The following is a 22,220-nucleotide window of genomic DNA, read 5'->3' as shown; positions in this document are numbered from 1 at the left end:
ACTGATTTCATATATACTTATTGTCATTTTATATAGTTGTTGTATTTTGATTTTTTGTTTTTTTGTTTTTTGTACATTTTATACTGATTTTAAATGCATAACTTCTTTTTATTTATCCATATATTCAAGAAAATATAAATTCATATGCTGAGGTATAGACTACTGAGTGACATAATTACATGACCTAGCTCTAGAGCCCTCTACTACGAAATTCAGCTCTGGAATGATCAGTTGAAACATGCTTTGGAAAAGTCATCATTACATAAAGGTCAACAAAAAGCTCATCTTAAAGCATTATTACATAAAAAAAGTAAATGAAACAAGTAATTCTAGAATTGGAATGCTAAATAAAATGAAATAGTCATGGATTGCTGATTTTGATATACATCAGAGAACTGGGCAGAGCAGAATGAATGGTTCTGGATACTATCAAACCACTGCTGTTGTTGTTAGCTGCTGTCAAGTTGGCCCCTGACTCACTGCAACCCATGCACAAATGAACTAAAGGCTGCCCAGTCTTGTGCCATCCCCATGATCCATAGGGTTTTCATTAGCTGATTTTTGCAAATAGATTGCCAAGCCTTTCTTCCTAGCCCATCTTAGTCTGGATGCTCCACTGAAACCTGTTCAGCATCATAGCAACACACAAGCCTCCACTGCCAGACAGGTGGTGGCTGTGCATGAGGTGCATTGCCCGGGAATCAAACACGGGTCTCCTGCATGAAAAGTGAGAATTCTACCACTGACCCACTACTGCCTCCTCATCAACCCATAAAAAATAAAATGCAAGAGACAAAGAAAAATTTTAATCCATTGCTACCAATGAAATATCATATTCTAAATGCATTTTCTTTGGATATGGTGTTCTAAGCAGAGATCAATGTGGCTACAAATAATTCAAATCTAGTTTATTTATTAAAATCTTAAGTTCTTAGGAAAAATGATCATAGATTAATAGGCAGGTAAGTATTGATATGTTGCTATTTATTTTTCTGAAATTTGTGCTTTTAGATTATTTTATGTTTGGGGAGAAAATTACTCATCTTACATCAGGCTATTTCTTTAGTAATTCATTATTACATGTGGGGGGAATGCCATCCAAAAAATATGAGTTTATTAAAAATATGTATGTTCATAATTTTATTTTAAAATGCTATGCATTTTAGTTTATCTTAATTTCATTTGAAAACTGAAATACATGTGATAAACAGTAATGCCATCAAACTTTTTTAGGGGTAGGAGATAATATGTTTTTATTATGCTATAGCTGTAGACAAGGCTTAGAGAATTATATGTATATTTACCTTTTCATCTGTGGTATTACTATGTACATATTAAAGTTACTCTCCCTCTTGAATTAAAATGAAAAAAAAAAAAAAACCAACACATTATAGGGTAAGGAGTTTTATCTTTTTTTTTTAATGTGTGCATTTGCTTATAGTAACTTTAGATAAAAAGTGCCTTTATATTGTTAAAAAGCACTGTGATAAAAAGCATTATGTTATTATAAGCATTAATTGAAATAGAGTCTTATATGGGAGAAATTCCACTAGTTGGGATAATTTCTTGGGATGATTTTTTAATTAGTCCACCTTTATCATACCTGAACAAGATGAAATGAGACATACAAACTATAAACTTACTGCTTTTATAGGTTTAATGTCCATCAGTGATGAGAAAGCTGTTTGGATACAAAATTATGATTTGTTCCAGTATTTCAACATTGACTACAGTATCATCAGAAAAAAAAAGAAACTCTTAGAGAAAATTTCTGGTTATTTTGTAAACATACCACTCCATTTACTGAGAGCAGCTGGTCTCCTCTTTTGAGGCCTCCGTGTCTTTCTGCCACTCCTCCAGGAATGATACGAGAGATATAAATGGGGGAATTTTGCTCCTTTCCTCCCATCACATTGAAACCAAGGCCTTCATCAGTCTTTGGCAGTTCGACTACCCGAGGGTGGGAGTGGCCTTCGCTAGCTGCAAAAGCTGCAACTGTTGCCTGAAAGAAAAGATGGTCATTTGGTAACAAAACGAGAGAAATAAGGCTAATATATGCTTGTGGTAGTGGATCAGACAACTCTTCATATTGTTATAGCTTTCTCCTGTGAAAGAAAGAACACAAGAGGGAGGGGCCTTTCTTCATTTACATGTCATGTATGATTCCTTCCTTTTGTAAGGCCCCACCCAGCCGTTTCCAACTTTATAGAGCTTATCCATTACCATAAAATTTTCTCTTCTTAAAAGTCTTTCCCAATGACCAAATAGCCTTTGGTACATATAATGATACCTACCTAGTACTATAATTATTTTATACATGTCTTACCTATACTTCTTTGTATGCCACACAGTGTACTCGGTGTTTGACCCTAAATGTTCATAAATACTTACTAAACAAACAGAGGAGCATTTATATGTATATATACTTGTGAATACATATCTTGCTATTGCCAGAACACCAGCTTAGCATGTTCAGTTTTTTGTTATTTAATAATGAGGATGACTAAAAGGAAAAAAAAAAAAACAAAAAACCCTGAACTAGAATAATAGATGCAAACAGGTTATTATTAATTGAAATTTATATTCCATATTATTATTAGACGTCCTCTTATCTGGCACAATTCTGTTTCTACATTGTAATGTCTCAACTTACTATAGTGATTTATGCAAAATGAACACTATTTGTTATCAAATAATTAAAAGTTTGGATAGTCTATGGTTTTATACAAAACATCATTTAATATGACTTAAATTTTGATTTTAAAATTAATTTATTAATTTCTTTAAATAACTTCAAGAAAATAACTTACCATTAGTTCCTGCTCTGCCCCCCACCCCCCTGTGGAAATAAAATAGCAGCGTTTAAGTTGTTTCTATCAAGAAAAGATTGTCTGCCTGCTTCTTCTTTTCCACTTCCATTAACCCACCATAACCATAGTTGATTAGATGTCTACTATAAAGTGATCTACTCAATACTGTGAAAATACTGATTCAGAACTACTGTGCATTCTTTTCCACACACAGCATTATCACATCAACTCAGCGTTATGCTACTGTCTGCATTTAGTGAAAGACAGTGAATGGCATGGAAATAATGGCTCGTTTTTAGCTACATGCATTTGCTCATGCAAACCTTGTTGTCATGCATAGATTTTAATGGCTGACATGGACGCAATGCAGACAGCCCAGAAACAACCAGAAAATATTGTGCTATTGCAACATTATGCTGCTATCCTGCTGTTCTACATGAATAAGAAATGAGAATGGTAAAACACTATATAATTCACTTCCCCCTTAATTAAAGCATGTAGGGATCATTTTTCTGTGTGTGTTCCACTTCAGTACAAGCAAAACATGATGTAATGATAATAATACCTTTTTTTTTTTTTTTTGGTGTTGGTTGAAAACAAACAAAAAAAAAAACAACTTACAAATCTAGTGTTCAGTTACAGTTTGGATACAGAATAAAAATTAAAAATTAGGAGAGAAACTAAATAAGAGGTGATGTAACACATAAAAGAACATAAAAGTTATGATTATTTTCACCAGCTCTTACTCCTTATAGCTTATTATAAAGATGAAAGTATTTAAAAAGCAAGTTGTATATCTGTTCTAACATTTCTGTATTTGGAAACGGAGAACTGCATCAGTGATTTTACTTTAAAATTATTGTTTCCTAGTGGTCTATTTTCCAGATAATTTCATGATCCTATTGCTGTAATATTTCAGTTAGTAGGGTCTCCACAATCTCTGGACTTGAGTTTTTGAAGAGAAAATATGGTCACTACCACAAAAAGTGAGATGTCTTCCTTTTAGGTTAATGTCACATTCGTTCAGCAAGCTACCCACTGCTCAGCTGAATACACAGAAAAATCCTAGATGAGTGGGTATCAGGTGAATTCCTTTCTTGTCTAACTTAAATCTTTGTTGTTGTGTGCCATCAAATCGATTCCAACTCATAGCAACCCTATAGGACAGAACAGAACTGTCCTGTAGGGTTTCCAAGGAGCAGCTGGTGGATTTGAACTGCTGACCTTTTCGTTAGCAAGCTGAGCTCTTAACCACTTCGCTACCAGGGCTCATCTTTAGACCTGTACAAAGAAATCTTCATGCATTGAACAGGGAACAGGCTCTTTTCTAACAGAGCAATGTGTCAGAAAACCATGTAGTATTTCATACTATGAACCAGTACATTTGCTTGTGCCAAATGGACATTTAGTGAGCTTAATGAAATCATTCTCCTTTCTCAAGCTACAGAAGCAGCAGAAACGTTCAATTTTCCATTAGGATTTTTACCTGGGAAGTAGTACTGGTCTAGACTCTGGGCTGCCACTGATGTCTAAATTCTCTTACAGTGTACACACGAGAATACCTGAAACACACACGCGCACAGTCAATTACTAGATCACTGGGGTCAAGTATATTTTTAAAGTTACTCAAGCCTTACCTTTGCTGTGGCCCTGGCACGGAATTCAGGACAGCCATTAACAGTTATCGTTTCATGCATATATTGATACACCTAGAATGTTTACATAAAACAAAAAGAATGTGTAAGAACATTAAGAATATGATTTCTTTGGTTGCAATAAATCTTCATCATAAAACAGAAGTTCCCTATTACAAAGTAAAATAGGTTCAAATCAATTATCCTGATGATTTGAACCCCAAAGCCTTCTATTTCAGGGGGATGGGGCTAGGAGGGTACTTTTACTCAGAAGGTTTAATTTGCTTATCCATGTTTATCAAATATACAATCCTTTTACTCTGTCAGTAAAAGTTTTTACCTTCATATATACTGCTATCTGTCAAGCATGTGATCAAGATTATGAATATACTTAATTCTTAAATTTTGGGAACACTTAAAAAAAATAGTTTTCTAATTTCCCTATGTAGCACAAAGTTAAGCGCTAGTGTGATGGTTAAGATTGTGTGTCAACTTGGCTGGGCCATGATTCTCAGTGTTTATATCTCATCACTCCCATGATGTAATCTGCTGTGAGTAGCCAATCAGCTGAAAGGGAGTTTCCTCGGGGGTGTGGCCTGCATCTGAATATAAGCAGACATTCTGGCTTTTTGCTCGCTCTGGATCCTGCGGATGCCTCCTGTTCATCTGAACTCTGGTTCTTGGGACTTGAGCTATCAGCTTATCTGCTGATCTTGGGATTCGCGCATCTTCACAGCCTGTGAGTGGGAGCCCTGCTCTCTGACCTGCCAATCCTGAGTTCACCAGCCCCTGCAGCTACATGAATCAGGAGAAGCCTCTATCCTGATCCACAGATTTGGGACTTTCCAGGCTCTACAATCACGTGAGCTGTTTCCTTGATATAAATATCTCTCTATATATATTTATATACTTTACTGGTTTTTCTTCTCTAGAGAACTCAGCCTAAGACAGCTAGACTGCTAACCAAATGGCTGGTGGTTCAAACCTACCCAGAGATGCCTTGGAAGATGGCCTGGTGATCTGCTTCTGAAAACCCTATGGAGCAATTCTACTCTACACACATGGGATCACTATGAACTGGAATCGAACTGATGGCAACTAACAACAACAACAAGGCTGGGATAACATTACCTTTTCCTTGGTCCAAACTCCATCATGTTGGAAGGTACATTACTGTTAATGATACACATTCATAATTGTGAACATTTATAACATAATCTACTTTGTGAATCTATTTTACTTTGAGTGGGTAGAATTATTAATGACAGCTTTAAGTATAGAGGTAGACGGGTATTCAGGAGCAAAGCCAAGTAAAGTTACAGACTCTTAGAACCAGTAACACAGAGCAAAACGTCAGCTATGGGTTCATATTAACATTTAGATGAAGTAGAAAGGATGCGGGTAAAACCTGGACCGAGCATAATGTAGAAAACATACAGGTTTTTCTAACTAATGAACTTAGGTTTGAACCTTACTATATAATTTGGAAGCTGTAAGATCTTGGTTAAACCATTTCACTACTTTGACCCTCTTTTTGCCCATCTGAAAAATGGATAAAGAATAATCAGGGTTAGTAAGGTTGTCGTCTTTATAGAAATAATATTTTCAAAGCACTTGAAACTTTATAGGCACTCTTTAAACTGCAGATATTATTACTAATTAATTTTATAGACACATCTGTAGAAATTGCTGAAACATAGTAAGAAAAATGTTTTCCCTCTAAACTGCCAGGGGTGGGATTATAGATCATAAATCTTTATAGCACTGGTAAAATAAATTGCTTCATTTTAAAATTTACTGAAGTATGGAGAATGACTCTTAAACGACAGTTTGAAGAAGATATTTGGGAAAAAATAGCGAGATTAAATATGTTGAAGTACGTGTTCATTTTGGAGATTTAAATAATAAAGCTATAAAAAAACTTACTGCATAATGGATACAGTAAAAGTCCATTTAATATTACATTGGAGTATTTTTCGGGAGTGGCCCATTAGCTATTTCAGTAAAAAGATGAAATAGGAAAACTACAATTGAAGGTTTTTTCTCCTATTAATCTTATTTACATGCTTAAGTCAAAAGTTATTAAAGTGAATTCAAAATTTGATTAATTTAGCTATTCAACAACTATTCATTGAATGTCTGGGACTAATCTCCTCTTCACACTTTTTAGCTGGCTCATAATGTCTCAAATATATTTGGTTGAATATCCACTAATGCTGACCCACCTTTCCCAGGAGGCATGGTTAGGAGGAAATAGACAACGTGGTCTGGACTGGAAAGGTAGGGGTACTTTCGAAACTGCCTTGTAGCTTTGAACCTCCACAAAACAATTGGGGTATTCAATTGCTCTAGGAAATTGGATACGGAAAAGAACAGGTTTCCAGAAGAGGAGTTGTGGACTCTGAGATCTGTTGCTGAAAATTTTCCAACTGGTTGCCGTCGAGTCAATTCCGACTCATGGTGCACTATAGGACAGAGTAGAACTGCCCCATAGAGTTTCCAAGAAGCGCCTGGTGGATTTGAACTGCTGACCTTTTGGTTAGCAGCCATAGCTCTTAACCACTATGCCACTAGGGTTTCCGAAAATTCTCCAGGTTTCCATAATAGCTGCTAAACATGTTTCCATATCATTTCCTTAAAACTGTATCATTTTGTTTTGTAGAGATAGTCCCTCCACAGATACATTCTTTTATATGTTCTGATAGTCCATTTAAGAGAACGATTTTCCCTGTCTTGCTTCTCTTGTTAATAATCCCTCTCAAATCTGACCCCTTCTATCCATCCTAACTCATTATCTCTTGCTCAAGTACTGCATTAAAAAAAATAAAAATAAAAATAAACCCAGTGCTGTCGAGTCGATTCGGACTCATAGCGACCCTATAGGACAGAGTAGAACTGCCCCATGGAGTTTCCAAGGAGCAGCTGGTGGATTCGAACCGCCAACCTTTATGGTTAGCAGCCAAGTTCTTAATCACTGAAGTGTCTCTGGCCACCAAACACTATTCACATCAGTTATCATTGTCAAGTACCTACCTGGCCATGTCACTACCGAGCTCTTGACTATCTGCAGCCCCTACAATAAGGGTGGCAAAGTTAAATGCCTACAAGAGTCAAGCCAGTGACCCCAGCCTCCTCTCTAGTCCTATTTCCCTACTTTCTTTTCTCCTCTACCAACATTCCCAAATGTCATAGCTTTTTCCAGTTACACAAACCTCTGCACGTGTTTACTCTGCTCGGAATGCCCTTCCACTTGACAGACTCCTATTTATCCTATTTATCCAAGTTTAACATCATAATTAAAGGCGCAGTTCAAGTGCCATCTTCTCTGTAAAACATTATCTATCTCCTTAAAGCAGAGAAAGGCTTTCTCTTTGTAGTTCCCTAGCCATCTGACCTTGTCTGGGATTATTTTGGTTATCATTTCCAGGGAAAGTGATTTCTCTGCATGCATCCAAGGATGTTGATGAGTTCAATCACTTAACAAACAATTGGGAGGCTGTCATCAAGTGATAAAAACAAAAGATAATTTCTGTATGTGCCTGGGATAAAGTGAACACCTAAAAAATACCGCAAATTAAGAATAAATACCACACATTAAGAGATCATGACATCCTAATTGGAATTGGGAATTAAAAAGTGGGATATTCAAGAGGCAGTAGTGTGTAGGCTCTGGAGGCAGCTTGGAAAAAAATCCTGGTTTGGCCACTTATTAATTGTATGATCTTGGTCAGTTACTTGATTTCTCTGGGGCTCCTCATTTGAAAAATGCACCTTAAAAGTAGTAACTACCTTCTAGCTCTGTTATGAGTATTAAATGAGATAAGAAAAGTTCGTAGCATATAAAAAGTTTACCAAAAATTAGCTATTATTATTAGTAGTAGCTATTTGTTGTTAGGTGCCCTTGAGTTGGTTCTGACTCATAGTGACCCTACATGACAGAGCAGAACTGCCCCATAGGGTTTCCAAGGAGTGGCTGGTGGATTCAAACTGCCGACCTTTTGGTTAGCACCTGTAGCTCTTAACCACTGCACCTGTTTCCCAACTTATTTAACCCCAGAATCATTGGGGAAACATCCCCTAGGACTACTGTGCACACTGTTGGCAAGAAATTGGTCTCAGGCAGTGGTTCACAACTGGGGACAATCCCCAGGAGATACTGGCAATATCTGGAGACATTTTTCATTGTCTCAACAGGGGAGGGGATAGTGCTACTGACATCTAGTGAGTAGAGGCCAGGGATGCAGCTAAACATCCTACAATGCACAAGGCAGCCCCCACAACAAAGAATTATTTGCCAGCATGTCAAGTGCTGAGGTTGAGACACCTTGATCTAAGGAATGAAGCTATATTTTTCTCTTTATATGCAATAATCATTAAGCCATAAAAACACACGTGCACACCACTGAGTAAAAGGTCTTAAAAATGTTCAATAAATAATTGTTGAAGTCAATTATCGTGATTCTGGTGTGCATTTAATGAGGGCTTACCCTGGGCCAAAAGTGATGCTAAGCACTGTACATCCATATGAGCTCATTTCATTCCCACAACTTACGATCCAGGTGCTCTACACATGAGGAAACTGACCACAGAGATGGTAACGTGCATGACCACATGGCTACTTAGTCACAGGTTTGGTGCATAAACTCTTATCTGCCTGCCTACCAAATATTTCCTGTTTCAATGGCCGTTAGGTTTTCTTATATAAAATAGCATTAGACCACTGCAATTTTGACAGCATGTGTGGAAACAAAAACTTGCAGGTATCACAAATATTTCTTTGTATTTCTGCAAAAGGTATCTAGGTTTTATATGGTAGCTACTATTGAATAAGTGGTGGCTGTAAAATGTACAATGCAACAATTCTGAAACCAACACTGCATCGCTTCAGATGAAAGGGAAACAGCATTTTAAGCCCTCTTGGTGGCGCGAGCAGTTTGCAATCAGCTGCTAATCTAAAGGTTTGTGGTTCAAACCCGCTCAGTAGCTCCACAGAAAACAGGCCTGGCAAACTGCTTCTGTAAAGACTGCAGGCACGAAAACCCTATGGAGCCCTATGGAGCAGTTCTACTCTGTAGTACATGGGGTCGCCATGAGTTGGAATCGACTTGATGGCAACATTTTCTTTTTTTTTAATGATTATAATATACTAAGGGTCAGTGAAATTAATCCAATATTATTACTAGCCTTTCTTTTCTATAAGACACAATAAATTTTGATTAGCTGGTTTTCAAAAGTGAGCTGAAGGGGACATGGTGTGGTTATTATAGAGTCAGGTCAAGGCTTGGAGATATTAATTTTATTAGTTGTGTGGCCTTGTGCCATTTCCTTAGAATCTCATTTTTTTAGGGGACAAAATATATCCCTTCCTAGCTTAGTTTTCAAGGGCTAATGTAAAAGTATTTGTAAAATTTTGAAGAAAGATGTTATGAAAAGCTAAAGTATTTTACCAGGTACCCTGAGATACCCTTAAAGGGAAAAGAAAAAATGTTCTCCTAAGCTTTAGCAAGGGGCAGTGGAGCTTACAGTCTCCTGAATGCTTCGGGTACTAACATTTCTGAAAAACTTCAGCTACAAGCATTTCTATGCACATTCCTTTAAGTAAGGTTGGTTTAACTCCTAGTGTAAGTAAAATAACTGATAGAAACTACTGTATAGATTTATTTATCTATCACCTTCCACTTCAGCATTAGTAACTTTCTAACTTTGAATACACTTCGTAGATTCAATGGTATTTTGTGTCTTTAGAACTTATTCTAAGCTGTAGAAAATTTACAAAGATAGGTTAATTCACAAAGGAAATGGAATCATTGTGATTTGGATCAGAAAGTTCATTATTCATTCAATCAGCTAACATTCACTTAAGGAGCCATTCAAGCCAGTGTACTAGGCCCCTGGGCTTAAAATATGAAAGAAAAAAAAGGTTATATCTAAAACTTTGAAATAACATTAACTTTCACTATAGGAGGGCTGTTTTAAATTTTTTTTTTTTTTTCTGATTTGTGGCTGTTATAAATAAAGCTGCTATAAACATTCGTGTACAGGTTTCTTTCTTTTTTAAAAAATATATTTTAGATGAGGGTTTACAGAGCGAATTAGTTTCTCATTAAACAATTAATACACATATTGTCTTGTGACATTGGTTGCCACCCCCACAACTTGTCAACCCTCTCCCCTTCTGGACCTTGGGTTCCCTGCTACCGGCTTGCCTGCCCCTCCTGCCTTCTTGTCCTTGCCCCTGGGCTGGTGTGCCCATTTAGTCTCATTTTGTTTTATGGGCCTGTCTAATCTTTGGCTGAAGGGTTAATCTCAGGAGTGACTTCAGTACTGTTTTAAATTTTTTTAATGAATAATTTATATTTTATTTTTCTTTATATTAAAAGGCAAATAGATTACCTTTTCCTGGATAGAAATTTTATCACCGAAAGAAAAACATGTGCAAAGTAAAAGCTTTACTTTATTTGCCACCTACAACAGAATTCCCATTGAGTTAAACTAAATAGCTAAAATTCCAGTGCAAGAGGGTTTTTGCTTTTGCACATTCATTTATACACATGCCATACAGGCATACCACAATATGAACTTTATATCGACAAATTCTTAATCTTGAAAATCCTGATTCGTGCAGAGAGGTAGGTAAGTGTTACGAATTGAAATATGCATTGAAATCCTGGACCTTGTACCTGTGGATGGATGTACAACATTTTGGAAATAGGGTTTTTCCTATATAATGGTAATGAGGTCATACCAGTGTAGGGTGGGCCCTAAATCTAATCACTTCTGAGATATAAAATAACCAGAATAACACAGAGACAAACACAGGGGGAAGACAGACACCAAGGAATGTCAAGGATCACCAGCAGACACCTGAAATTAAGAGAGAGCCTCAACTGAAAATTGGTTCATCTACTAAGAAAGAGATAGTCTAAAAATATCTATTTTTTGGGTCTTGAGTTTCCACTTTCATTTTGGAAAAATAGCAGCCACAAAAAATTTTTAATTTTTTATAGCTATACCTAACCATATATCTATCATTTATATTTTCTATATTCTTTTCTAACAGTGGAAAATATTCTGTTTGAAATATTCTGTCATATAATTCCTAAAAACTAAAGAATATAGGGTATGAAATTAAAAGGCTAGAGCTAACCTTTTTGCAAAATAAAAAAATGGAAAATTAAATGGTACACACTGTTTGCAAGTCATGTCTCCTACAGTGAGACCATCAAGGCTCAAACTGATCCTGTGAATATCCGAGAAGGATAAAATTTCTGGAGTAATGTTTTTTTTCTACATCTTTCTACGGCCATCAACTTTGATGAAAACATGCCACCACTGAACAAGAAAAAATTACTGACAGTATAAAAAAGCCAAGAGCACCACATCTCTATTAGGTTGAAATGATTTACATATAAGGGCACAGCCATAAAGCAGACCTCTGATAGTGGTACAGGTAAAAATCAATATGGCTACTGACAGTTCTTCCAGGATGGACCGCGGGCCTGAAGAAGAAGCATTCCTCCTTGGTTCAGTGACAACTGTGCCGTATGAAGTTTTCAAGCCAGTAACAGGAAAGCAAATGGACTCCCTCCAGTTTTTAGTTACAAAAGGACACAAAAGATCTTCTTTTAGGAAATTAGCTTCATTACTTCAATACTATTTTTAACCAGACTGATTCAGTACATAATAAATGCCTTTGACTGAACAGTGCTTATCTTCAGCACTGAAGAAGAAACTTCAGTTAACCCTTGTGCATACAACTACTGTCTTCAAGAAATAAAATCAACCTTGCTACAAGGCTGCCTATTTCAATTACATTCTGACAGGATGATTCTGACAACCAAGTCATCAATAGGATGGCATTACTTATAATTAAGAATTAAAAACAAAAACACACACTGAATCTGAAGACCGAAAAGAAATGAGATGGTTTGGGACTAAAAACTTCTGGCTCTTCCTCCCACATTTCAGTCTCTGTACGCTTTCTTGCTTATTGCCCCAGTGCCCACAGGGAAGCAAGACCTGCTCACGTGATTCTGTTGTGGTTGTTGTTAGGTGCCGTCGAGTCAGTTTCGACTCTTAGTGACCCTATGTACAACAGAACCAAACACTGCCTGGTCCTGCGCCATCCTCATAATCATTGTTTTGCTTGAGCCCACTGTTGCAACCACTATGTCAGTTCATCTCGTTGAGGGTCTTCCTCTTTTTTGCTGACATTTTACTCTACCAAGCATGATGTCCTTCTCCAGGGACTGGTCCCTCCTGATATGTCCAAAGTATAGGAGACGAAGTCTTGCCATCCTCGCTTCTAATGAGCATTGTGGCTGTACTTCTTCCAAGACAGATTTGTTTGTTCTTCTGGCAGACCATGCTATATTCAATATTCTTCACCAATGCCATAATTCAAAGGCATCAATTCTTCTTTGGTCTTTCTTATTCATTGTTCAGCTTTCACACGCATATGAGGTGATCAAAAACACCATGGCTTGGGTCAGGTGCACCTTAGTCATCGGAGTTATTATCTGTGCTTTTTAACACTTTAAAGAAATCTTTTGCTGCATATTTGCCCAGAGCAATGAGTTGTTTGATTTCTTGACTGCTGCTTCCATGGGTGTTAATTATGGACCCAAGTAAAATGAAATCCTTGACAACTTCAATATTTTCTCCATTTATCACGATGTTGCTTATTGGTCCAGTAGCGAAGATTTTTGTTTTCTTTATGTTGAGGTGTAATCCATACTGAAGGCTATGGTGTTTGGTCTTCATCAGTAAGTGCTTCAAGTCCTCTTCACTTTCAGCAAGCAAGGTTGTGTCATCTGCATATAGCAGATTATTAATGAGGCTTCCTCCCATCCTGATGCCCCATTCTTCTTCATATAGTCCAGCTTCTCGGAATATTTGCTCAGCATACATAGTGAATAAGTATGCTGAAAGGATACAACCCTGACGCACACCTTCCCTGATTTTAAACCACGCAGTATACCCTTACTCTGTTTGAATGACTGCCTCTTGGTATAAGTACAGGTTCCTCATGAGCACAACTAGGTGTTCTGGAATTCCCATTCTTGGCAATGTTATCCATAATGTGTTATGATCCACACAGTCAAATGCCTTTGCAGAGTCAATAAAACACAGGTAAACATCTTTCTGGTATTCTCTGCTTTCAGCCAGGATCTATCTGACATTAGCAATGATATCCCTTCTTCCACATCCTCTTCTGAATCTGGCTTGAATTTCTGGCAGTTCCCTGTCAATGTACTGCTGCAACTGCTTTTGAATGATCTTCAGCAAAATTTTACTTAGTGTGTGATATTAATGATATTGTTTGATAATTTCCACATTCTGTTGGATCACCTTTCTTTGAAATGGGTACAAATATGGATCTCTTCCAGTTGGTTGGCCAGGCAGCTGTCTTCCAAATTTCTTGGCAGAGATGAGTAAGCGCTTCCAGTGATGTATCTGTTGGTTGAAACATCTCAATTGGAATTCCATCAATTCCTGGAGACTTGTTTATTGCCAACACTTTCAGTGCAGTGTAGATCTCTTCCTTCAGTACCATCAATTTTTGATCATATGCTATCCCCTGAAATGGTTGAATGTCGACCAATTTTTATGGTACAGTGACTCTGTGTATTCCTTTCACCTTCTTTTGATACTTCCTGCATCATTTAGTATTTTCCCTGTAGAAGCCTTCACCGTTGCAACTCGAGGCTTGATTTTTTTTCTTCTGTTCTTTCAGCTTGAGAAATGCTGAACATGTTCTTCCCTTTTGGTTTTCTATTTCCAGGTGTTAGCATTATTAGACCATGTTTTTACTAGTAGCACCGATACCGTCCCTAAGAGGTTAGCAGCCACGAGACACCCCTTGTTCTTCTCTTTCTGTATCCATGTGGTAACAAGACTCAGGCAGTGTTTCCTACTAGGGGCTGATGTAACTAGTTCTCTCACCTTATTTTCCACCTTCATATGCCAACTCAGACATCTTAGATTCAGATCAGAGGAAAAGGGAGGGTTCACTTAAGCTTCAGGGCCCACGTTTCATTCTCTAATCTATATTTTACCAGAGAAAGCTGCACTTTTCCACACTAATAACAAAGTGGTGCTCTGTTTCCCATTTGGTTATGGTCTTTTCACCTAGTTTCCTTGGTTGGTAGTTACCTGAAGAGGAAGGAGGAAATGCAGAGGAGGATTTGGGCACTCCTGGAACCCTGGCTCAGTTACCATCTTCATAGCACGAAAACCTCAAGTCTGCTTCTCACAGCCCACACATCTACTTTCAAGCTCAACTACCTGACTCAGATATTTTGCTGGGATGTGATACACGGCATTTATGATTTGCTTTAAAAGACAGTAACCAGACTATGGCTGTAGAAGGTCTGAATTGAAATGGTCCATAATTTGTCACCAGTCTCACATCTTAAAGTGAATTTATGTGAAAATGATATTCACTAGACTAAAGGAAAATGTAAAATTTCAAATTGCAAGTGATTTCCAATGCTCGGATTTAGATGAAGAGGAGGAACATTCTGGACAAAGTGGTGCCCTTAAATATCTATCCATCTGCCTAGCCAAGTTACCAAGAAATAGGGCTTCTTTTCTGAAATGCTGTTTATAATTCTAATGAGAAGGGCACATTAGGAACTTTCAGCAGCATTCTACCTTCAGAGTGGTGTGTGAGTAATGAGAGGACCCTCACTTAACAGAAGGGGTTAAATGTCCTTTTGTGCCTGACAGTAAATGGCACATCCTTTAATTTGTTTTTGATTCTGTGGAAAGTCAGCAAGGAAGAATCAGGACTGTTGATACATTACATAACACAGTCCTCAGATTTGCAACCAATCTTGAAATTTCCAGAAGTTACTTATAGCACTTGTTTTAAATGAATTAAAATGACTATGCCGTATACTGAAGTTTACCAAAGGGAACAGAAAATGCTTTATTCAGTTTTATAATTTCACAGCTAATTATTCTGCAGTATAAAAAGGAGAATAATTACTTATGAAACTGTAAAATTGAAGACTGACTATAATCCAAAAAACTGTGCCACTAAACATTAATTTCACTACTTATTTTTACTATTGGTTTGTATTTCCTAGTTGTTTATTAACATATATAACTTTCATAAGGCAGTGCAAATTAAATAATTTGCACAAAACTGTCCAATTACTGTAAGAAAAAAAATGAGATCACGAATAACAGGGCATTTCTACAGGGACCACATGTCAGGTGGCCACACTACCAAGGAGAAATCTGTTTCCTCATGATTGTCCAAAAATAATTCCCCTAAGGCAGCTGTTCCCAGTCCTGGCCTTGTTACACAGCCAGAGTCCTCTGTGACAGGAAATGTCTGAGCAAAATTTTGGGAAGATGTCATTTTCAATTAGTGTATCACCATTCAAAGTGGCTAGATTATCTCTACTTGCTTATTTTGGGTAAAATTCAAGGTTTGTGGGTAAAAATTTGTCTTTTTTACTGATTGGATTTGGTGATGTGAAATCTCGTAAAGGATCCCACAGTGCTAGGATATTGGTTTAGCAGGGTTGACATTTATCAGTGTACTTAAAAGTTTGCAAGTGTTTTAAAATCAATTACTACTTCTTAAATAGGTCTTTATCAGGAAGATGAATCAATCATTTTGGGTCAGTTATGAGTATATTTTCATTGTCCTGGGAGTCATATCAGCCAATAAAATAAAAACTGAAGAAAACACTTATCTCAGTTATTAAGACCCTGATTATTAAATTGATTGGATTAAAATTGTTACAGCTAATAACAGGGTTGCCAGATATACCAAATGAAAATACAGGACACCCAACTAAACTGGAATTTCAGAAAAATAGTAACTAATTTTATAGTTTAAGTATGTAAGAGAAAATATTTGAGATATATTCATACTAAGATTTTGCTATGTATCTGAAACTCCGATTTAGTCGATCATCCTGTATATTTACATTTATACTATAGTTTATAATTTACAAAGTATATTCATATATTGTGCTTAATTTCATCTGTTTTTCACAGCCTGTAATATAGAAATGATTATATATCCTATTTTACAGACAAAGAAACCATTACTCAAATGTTACATAGCTCATAAATAATGGTTCTCTCTTTCCAAATCCCAAGTTCTTTTCATTGACAGATTCCATTTTCAATGCCAGAAATACATTGGTAAGGAAAAACAAACACAGACCTTTCCCTCATGGGGTTTATGATATAGGGTAGCAATTCTCAATCTTTTTGATCTCAGAACCCCTTTGCACTCTTAAAAATTATTTAGGATCCCCAAGAGCTTTTGTTCATGTGGGTTATAACTATAAACATTTACCACATTAGAAATTAAAACTGAGAAAATTTAAGCATATTATTTACCCAATTAAAAACAATAAACCCAGCAGATGGCAGCATGAAAAACATTCTTTATGAAAAATCAAAATCTTTTAATAAAAGAAGTGGCACTGTTTTACATTTTTTCAAACCTCTTTAATGTTAGGTTTAATAAAATGCAACTGGATTTTTATATTGCTTCTGAATTCAATCTGTTGCAGTTTTGGTTGGAGTATCTGAAGAAAATCTGGCCTCATACATACGTTGTTGGGAAAGGAAAAGTCTTTGTGGATAATTGTGGATTTTCTTCTTTGATACTACACCAAAACTCTGTAAGTGGTATTTTCTTAAAGGTTAGTTGCAATGTGGAATCTGAGGTTATACCAACAAACTTTTCATACTGTTACATTAAACTCCATTGATCTATCTTGCACGTTGTCTTAGTTATCTAGTGCTGCTATACCAGAAATACCAGACGTGGGTGGCTTTAATAAACAGAAACTGATTTTCTCACAGTTTAGGAGGCTGGAAGTCTGAATTCAGGGTGCCGGCTACAGGGGAAGGCTTTCTCTTTCTGCCAGCTCTGGGGGATGGTCCTCGTTCCTTGGTTCCTTGGTGATCTTCATGGGACATGGCATCTATCTTCCCCTATCTCTGTGCTTGCTTCTCCATTCCTAATCTACTCTTTTCATATCTTAAAGGTTATTAGCTTAAAACACACCCTACACTGATATGGCCTCTTGATATAAAGAAAACCCATTGCCAAATGGGATTATAACCACAGGCAAAGAAGTTAGGATTTACAACACATATTTTTTTGGGGACACAATTCAATCCATAACGCACATATTGACAAATTTTCATTATGCAATGATAAAAATGTTGATACTTTTCATTGTATGATACTAAAAAAAATGACATTTGCTAAATCACATTCAGTCTCATCAGGAAAGTCTTTAAGTATTAAAGAAGCTGTCAAGGTTCTTGTGACAGATACAAGCCTTCTAAAATTCTAATTTTTGCTTGAAAGGCAATAAGTACTGTCAGCTGCTTTCCTTGAAGTGAGAAGCTTACTTTGTTCATTTAAAAAAATATACATGCCAAGTACTCAATCTGAATCATCACAGTTTTTCTGTCAGTCATTTTTCATGCACTGTGTTAATGAAAAAAAGTGACTAGTTCAGTGCACAACTAAACAGTCACGAAACTGCTTTTCTTTGAGTCAACCACTGTACATCACACACTGGGATGAAGCAGAATTGCTTCTATGTATAGTCCCCATTTTGTCACTCTGAATATTACAAATCAGGTACTCTGGGATCAAGATTTAATAATTAATAATTTTTACTGTTTAATCAATGACACTCTAAAGTAAAAGTGGCATGATTTATTTATTTTCAACTGTATGTGGCAATGAGGAGAAACAAATAGAAACGGGTTAAGATTAAAAAGGAGATGATTATACTTTAGCAAGAAAAATATGCTTCCACTAGTAAAGACAAGGAGTCAACTGAACAGAATTTGGTGACGGTGGGTTTTGGATGAGAAAGGAGAAGTAGGACTAGGTCCAGTTTCGTGGCGTGGTAAGCAATGAGGGATTATGAGTTCGATTTTGATCAACATTATTTGAGTTGTGTTTTGATCTCCAAGAAGAGATGTTCAGTAGACACCTGTTTTATGCAAATCTGAAGCTCAGAGGATAAGTGGGATCCTCTGGGGAAAATTCAGAGTGAGAAAATGAAAGGGTCTTGAGGGGCTTCAATATTTATGTAATTTACAGGCCCCATCTCAGTCTTATATTTAACAAGGCATCTTCACTGAGTCTAAATAACTCATATGTACTCCTTTTCAAATAAATTACATTCAGGATAAAGGGTGCAGTGTGATGAGTTTCTCTTACATATGGCCTGTATAATTAAGCTCTTAAGATGAATATTATGGCTAATAAAACAATCATCTTAAATTCTAATTTTTAACCAAAGATGATGCCTAGCTCTTAAACATCTGCAGCTTTGATAAGAAAGGAGAAAAGGAAGAAGTTTTTAAGGATGATGACTGAAGGCTGACTTAAGTTAGATTTCTGTTCATTTATTCAAGTGCTCATTCATTCAAAGGCTAAACAGATGCTCATAAATGACTTTTGTTTTCTATTTACTTGTACGTTAAATAAGTAATTGAAGTAGAGCAAATAAACACACATAATTAAACACTGTTTATGAAGGTAAAGCTTAAAAAAGTTCTAAAGGTTGTGCTATAAAAGGACAGTCAATGTGTCCTCTAAAGATGAGAGAGAAGATAATCACCTACTCATAGGTGTACATGAACATACCCAAGCTGTTACTAAACGCAGATTTATTTGTCTTAAATTATCCATATTGCCCAGACTCCTTGCCCTTTAATTCTGATGAAGTGTTTTATTATATGTCCTGATGACTATGATGGTTTAGTCATACAAGAAGGAGAGAAAGGGGCTCATCATGACCGTCCCCCTCCACCTGCTGTGGTTAAAAAAAAAAATGTTATGAAAAAAAATATTTTGGTGTGGCCCATCTGATGTGGCATTTTGAGGTAGTCTTCTTAACAGAGACAAGTAAATTAAAAACACTATATTTTTTAATGACCAGGCACTAGGTACAACAGACATCTCTGGTCTTATCCCATCCCATACCCCAACTGGTGGCACGGGCTAGGTTGGGTTGAGGCTATTATGACTCTCAGAGCATGTATGATGCCTAAGAATAGGGAAAGGACATCTGTGTGCACATCAGCTGAAAATTCTTTTTAAAAAGCTAAGAGATGAAAGTCTTGTTTTTTGGACTACACTAAAATGTTCCTCCGAGAAAAGGGCAGCAGCAAACATTCACTTGTTGTTGTGTTTCTGTTAGGTGCCATTTAGTTGGTTCTGACTCATAGCGACCCTATATTACACTTAGCTGCAAAATATATCTAGAATTTTGCATTTGCAAAAACTTCACCTACATTTTGCAACATTTTGTTTCTTTTTTAATTTTCTATGCCATTATTTACATAGATCTTCTTTCATTACTTCTATCTATGTGAATCTCAGAAGACAAAGTTGCATTCATAAGTTTAAGCGTATAATACTCGTAGGAACTGTATTTATTTTTATGTTCAAATCAAATCAGCCAACCTAAACATGACACGCACGATCAGTTTCCGAACCTATTCATAAGGTTTGACTCCATTGCTGTAATTATAACAGATCCTACTCCACTTGGGATCTGCACAAGGCTTTGTAAAAGCTGTTTCTATACCAAGGCCAAAAAAAAAAAAAAAAAAAGTAGAAGAATCACTTTATTGCTGCAACTGAACACATAGCAAAAACGAAGTGGAAAAATGATGGGCCGTTTACATATCCCATCTTAGGATGAAATCGTTTGAATTTTTTGTTTAGCAAAAGGATTTTTTTTTTTTTTTTTTGGCCAGGAATCGGCATGTGTTTTCATTAGGGACACTGTTGGAACGTACCCAGAAAAAAAAATCTGCATCCTTATCACTACTGTCAGAAAAATTCCCTGGGATGTAAAGCAGCGAATGCCACTTGTCTCAAGCAGCAGAGATGTTAACTCATTAAAAAGCCCAGACCTGAAAATGAACGAAATTTCATTTAACATTTGGAAGTGATATGCCAGGTTTAATTATAGAATGTAAGAAGAAAGACCCCCAAATGCAACATTTTTATGTGAAAATATTTCATAAGACAGTTTCTCTCTGAAAGAAGAAGTAGGACAGTTTTATCAATGTGAAGGATGATTTGAATCTGAATGCATTATTAACGTATCCTTGGGTATGACAAAAATCTGCCTTTGTATTTTCATACCCTTCAAATTAAACCCTATAAAAATCTAAGTTTCCAAAACGGGAAAAATACTCAGCAAGTTTTAATTAGGTTGAAATACTTCATTACTACCTACCCACAATCAGGTAAATGCTATCAATTCAGACTGATGCAAAGCATCTCTCAGCCACTGATTGTTCCAGTCACACTGCCAATTCATTTTTATCAGAGATAATTGTCAGCATAACTCAGCATTAAACCTTCTGATTCCCTGCCTGCTTCAAAGACTGCAATGCCCTCTTTGTTTTCTTACCGCCTATCTAAATGCATATTTTAAAAAATATTTTCTTTAAAGAATGAGATCGGTTAGTCACCTTTTCTCATCCATTAAACAAATTATCTCTCTATATTATAGAGGTCAAAGAAATGGATATGACCTATGAAATACAAAGCCTTTTCATTTGTTATTACACCAGGTTGGTTTGTTTCAACCAAATGACCTATCCTGCTGTCGAATGAGAATGAGGATGCCTATAGAGTCCCAGGTGTGATGCAAATGGCTAATGCACTTGGCTCCTAACCAAAAGGTTGGCAGTTGGAGTCCACCCAGAGGCATCTCGGAAGAAAGGCCGGCAATCTACTTCTGAAAAATCAGCCACTGAAAACCCTATGAAGTACAGTTCTACTCTGACACACATGGGATCACCATGAGTTGAAATGACTCAAGGACAACTAATTTACTTACAGTAATTATCTAGTTTTTAAAATCTCACTTGAAGACAAGGTAGGAAATCATGGCCCAGTTTCAGTGACTTAGTAGTGGAGTAGAAGGTTGGGATCAACAATAGCTGTGTGATATCAAGAAAGTCTTTGCAGAAACTGGAGGTTTTCTCTGGCAGCTGTCCTATTTGGTCATAATGTAGGGTGATCACAAATATGGCCAGAGGTTAAAACAAACAAACAAAAAATGCCATGAAGTTGACTCCAATTCATGGAGACCCATATGTGTAAGCATAGAACTGTGCTCCATAAGGTTTTTCAACTGTTGATTTTTCAGAAGTAGATTGCCAGGCTTTGGTGCCTCTGGGTAGACTTGAACTGCCAATTGTTTGGTTAGCAGCCAAGGGTTTGACCGTTTGCACCACCCAGGGACTCTAGTCAGGAGTTAGGGTACTCGCTCTTGAATTGCAAGGTGACAGTGAGATTTTCAGCAGTATCTTGGGTCCAATACATAGTGTTTCATTAAAGTATCAAGGGAACAGGCATCTTGCTCTATAACTCTCAGGTAAGTGAAAGGAGTTGTGTTATTATGTGACTTTACCCTGAATTTTGGAAAGGTAGATGTTAGAGGTCAGCCTCCTGTAAATAAGAGGAAGTACAGCTTTCCAGAGTTGACATGTTTCCTGTGTAAATGGGTTGAGTCACAGAACTGGTGCCAGGACTCACAGTGAGCCGTCACATTTGTTGCTTATGTCTTCCCATGTGGAACGTAAATTGCTATGGATCACTTCTTAAGATGGTTTCCTAAGTTAAATATTATAATAATTTGTGGATCAGGAAATGAGACAAATGTCAGAGGGCTTTCATTTAGGATTTACCACAGGGGGAAAAAATGTGTGTGTGTGTGTGTGTGTGTGTGTGTGTGTGTGTATG

The 22,220-nt window shown here is 36.7% G+C and overlaps 1 protein-coding gene across 1 annotated transcript in view; it reads right to left on the bottom strand.

The window, feature by feature from the left end:
• LIN7A (lin-7 homolog A, crumbs cell polarity complex component) overlaps window positions 1–22,220 on the bottom strand; it is a 153,249-nt gene that overhangs the window by 51,599 nt on the left and 79,430 nt on the right. The window contains exons 3-4 of the mRNA XM_004384608.3: window positions 4,448–4,519; window positions 1,793–2,002 (exon numbers count right to left, since the gene is read on the bottom strand). Of these exons, the coding sequence (XP_004384665.1) occupies window positions 1,793–2,002; window positions 4,448–4,519 (282 nt within the window). The remainder of the gene's footprint in view (window positions 1–1,792; window positions 2,003–4,447; window positions 4,520–22,220) is intronic.

The sequence above is a fragment of the Trichechus manatus genome, unplaced genomic scaffold (genome assembly GCF_000243295.1).
Source record: "Trichechus manatus latirostris isolate Lorelei unplaced genomic scaffold, TriManLat1.0 scaffold00125, whole genome shotgun sequence".
NCBI classification, from domain to species: Eukaryota; Metazoa; Chordata; class Mammalia; order Sirenia; family Trichechidae; genus Trichechus; species Trichechus manatus.
The sequence above is the reverse complement of the archived record's forward strand: the minus strand, read 5'-3'. Positions and strand labels throughout refer to the sequence as shown.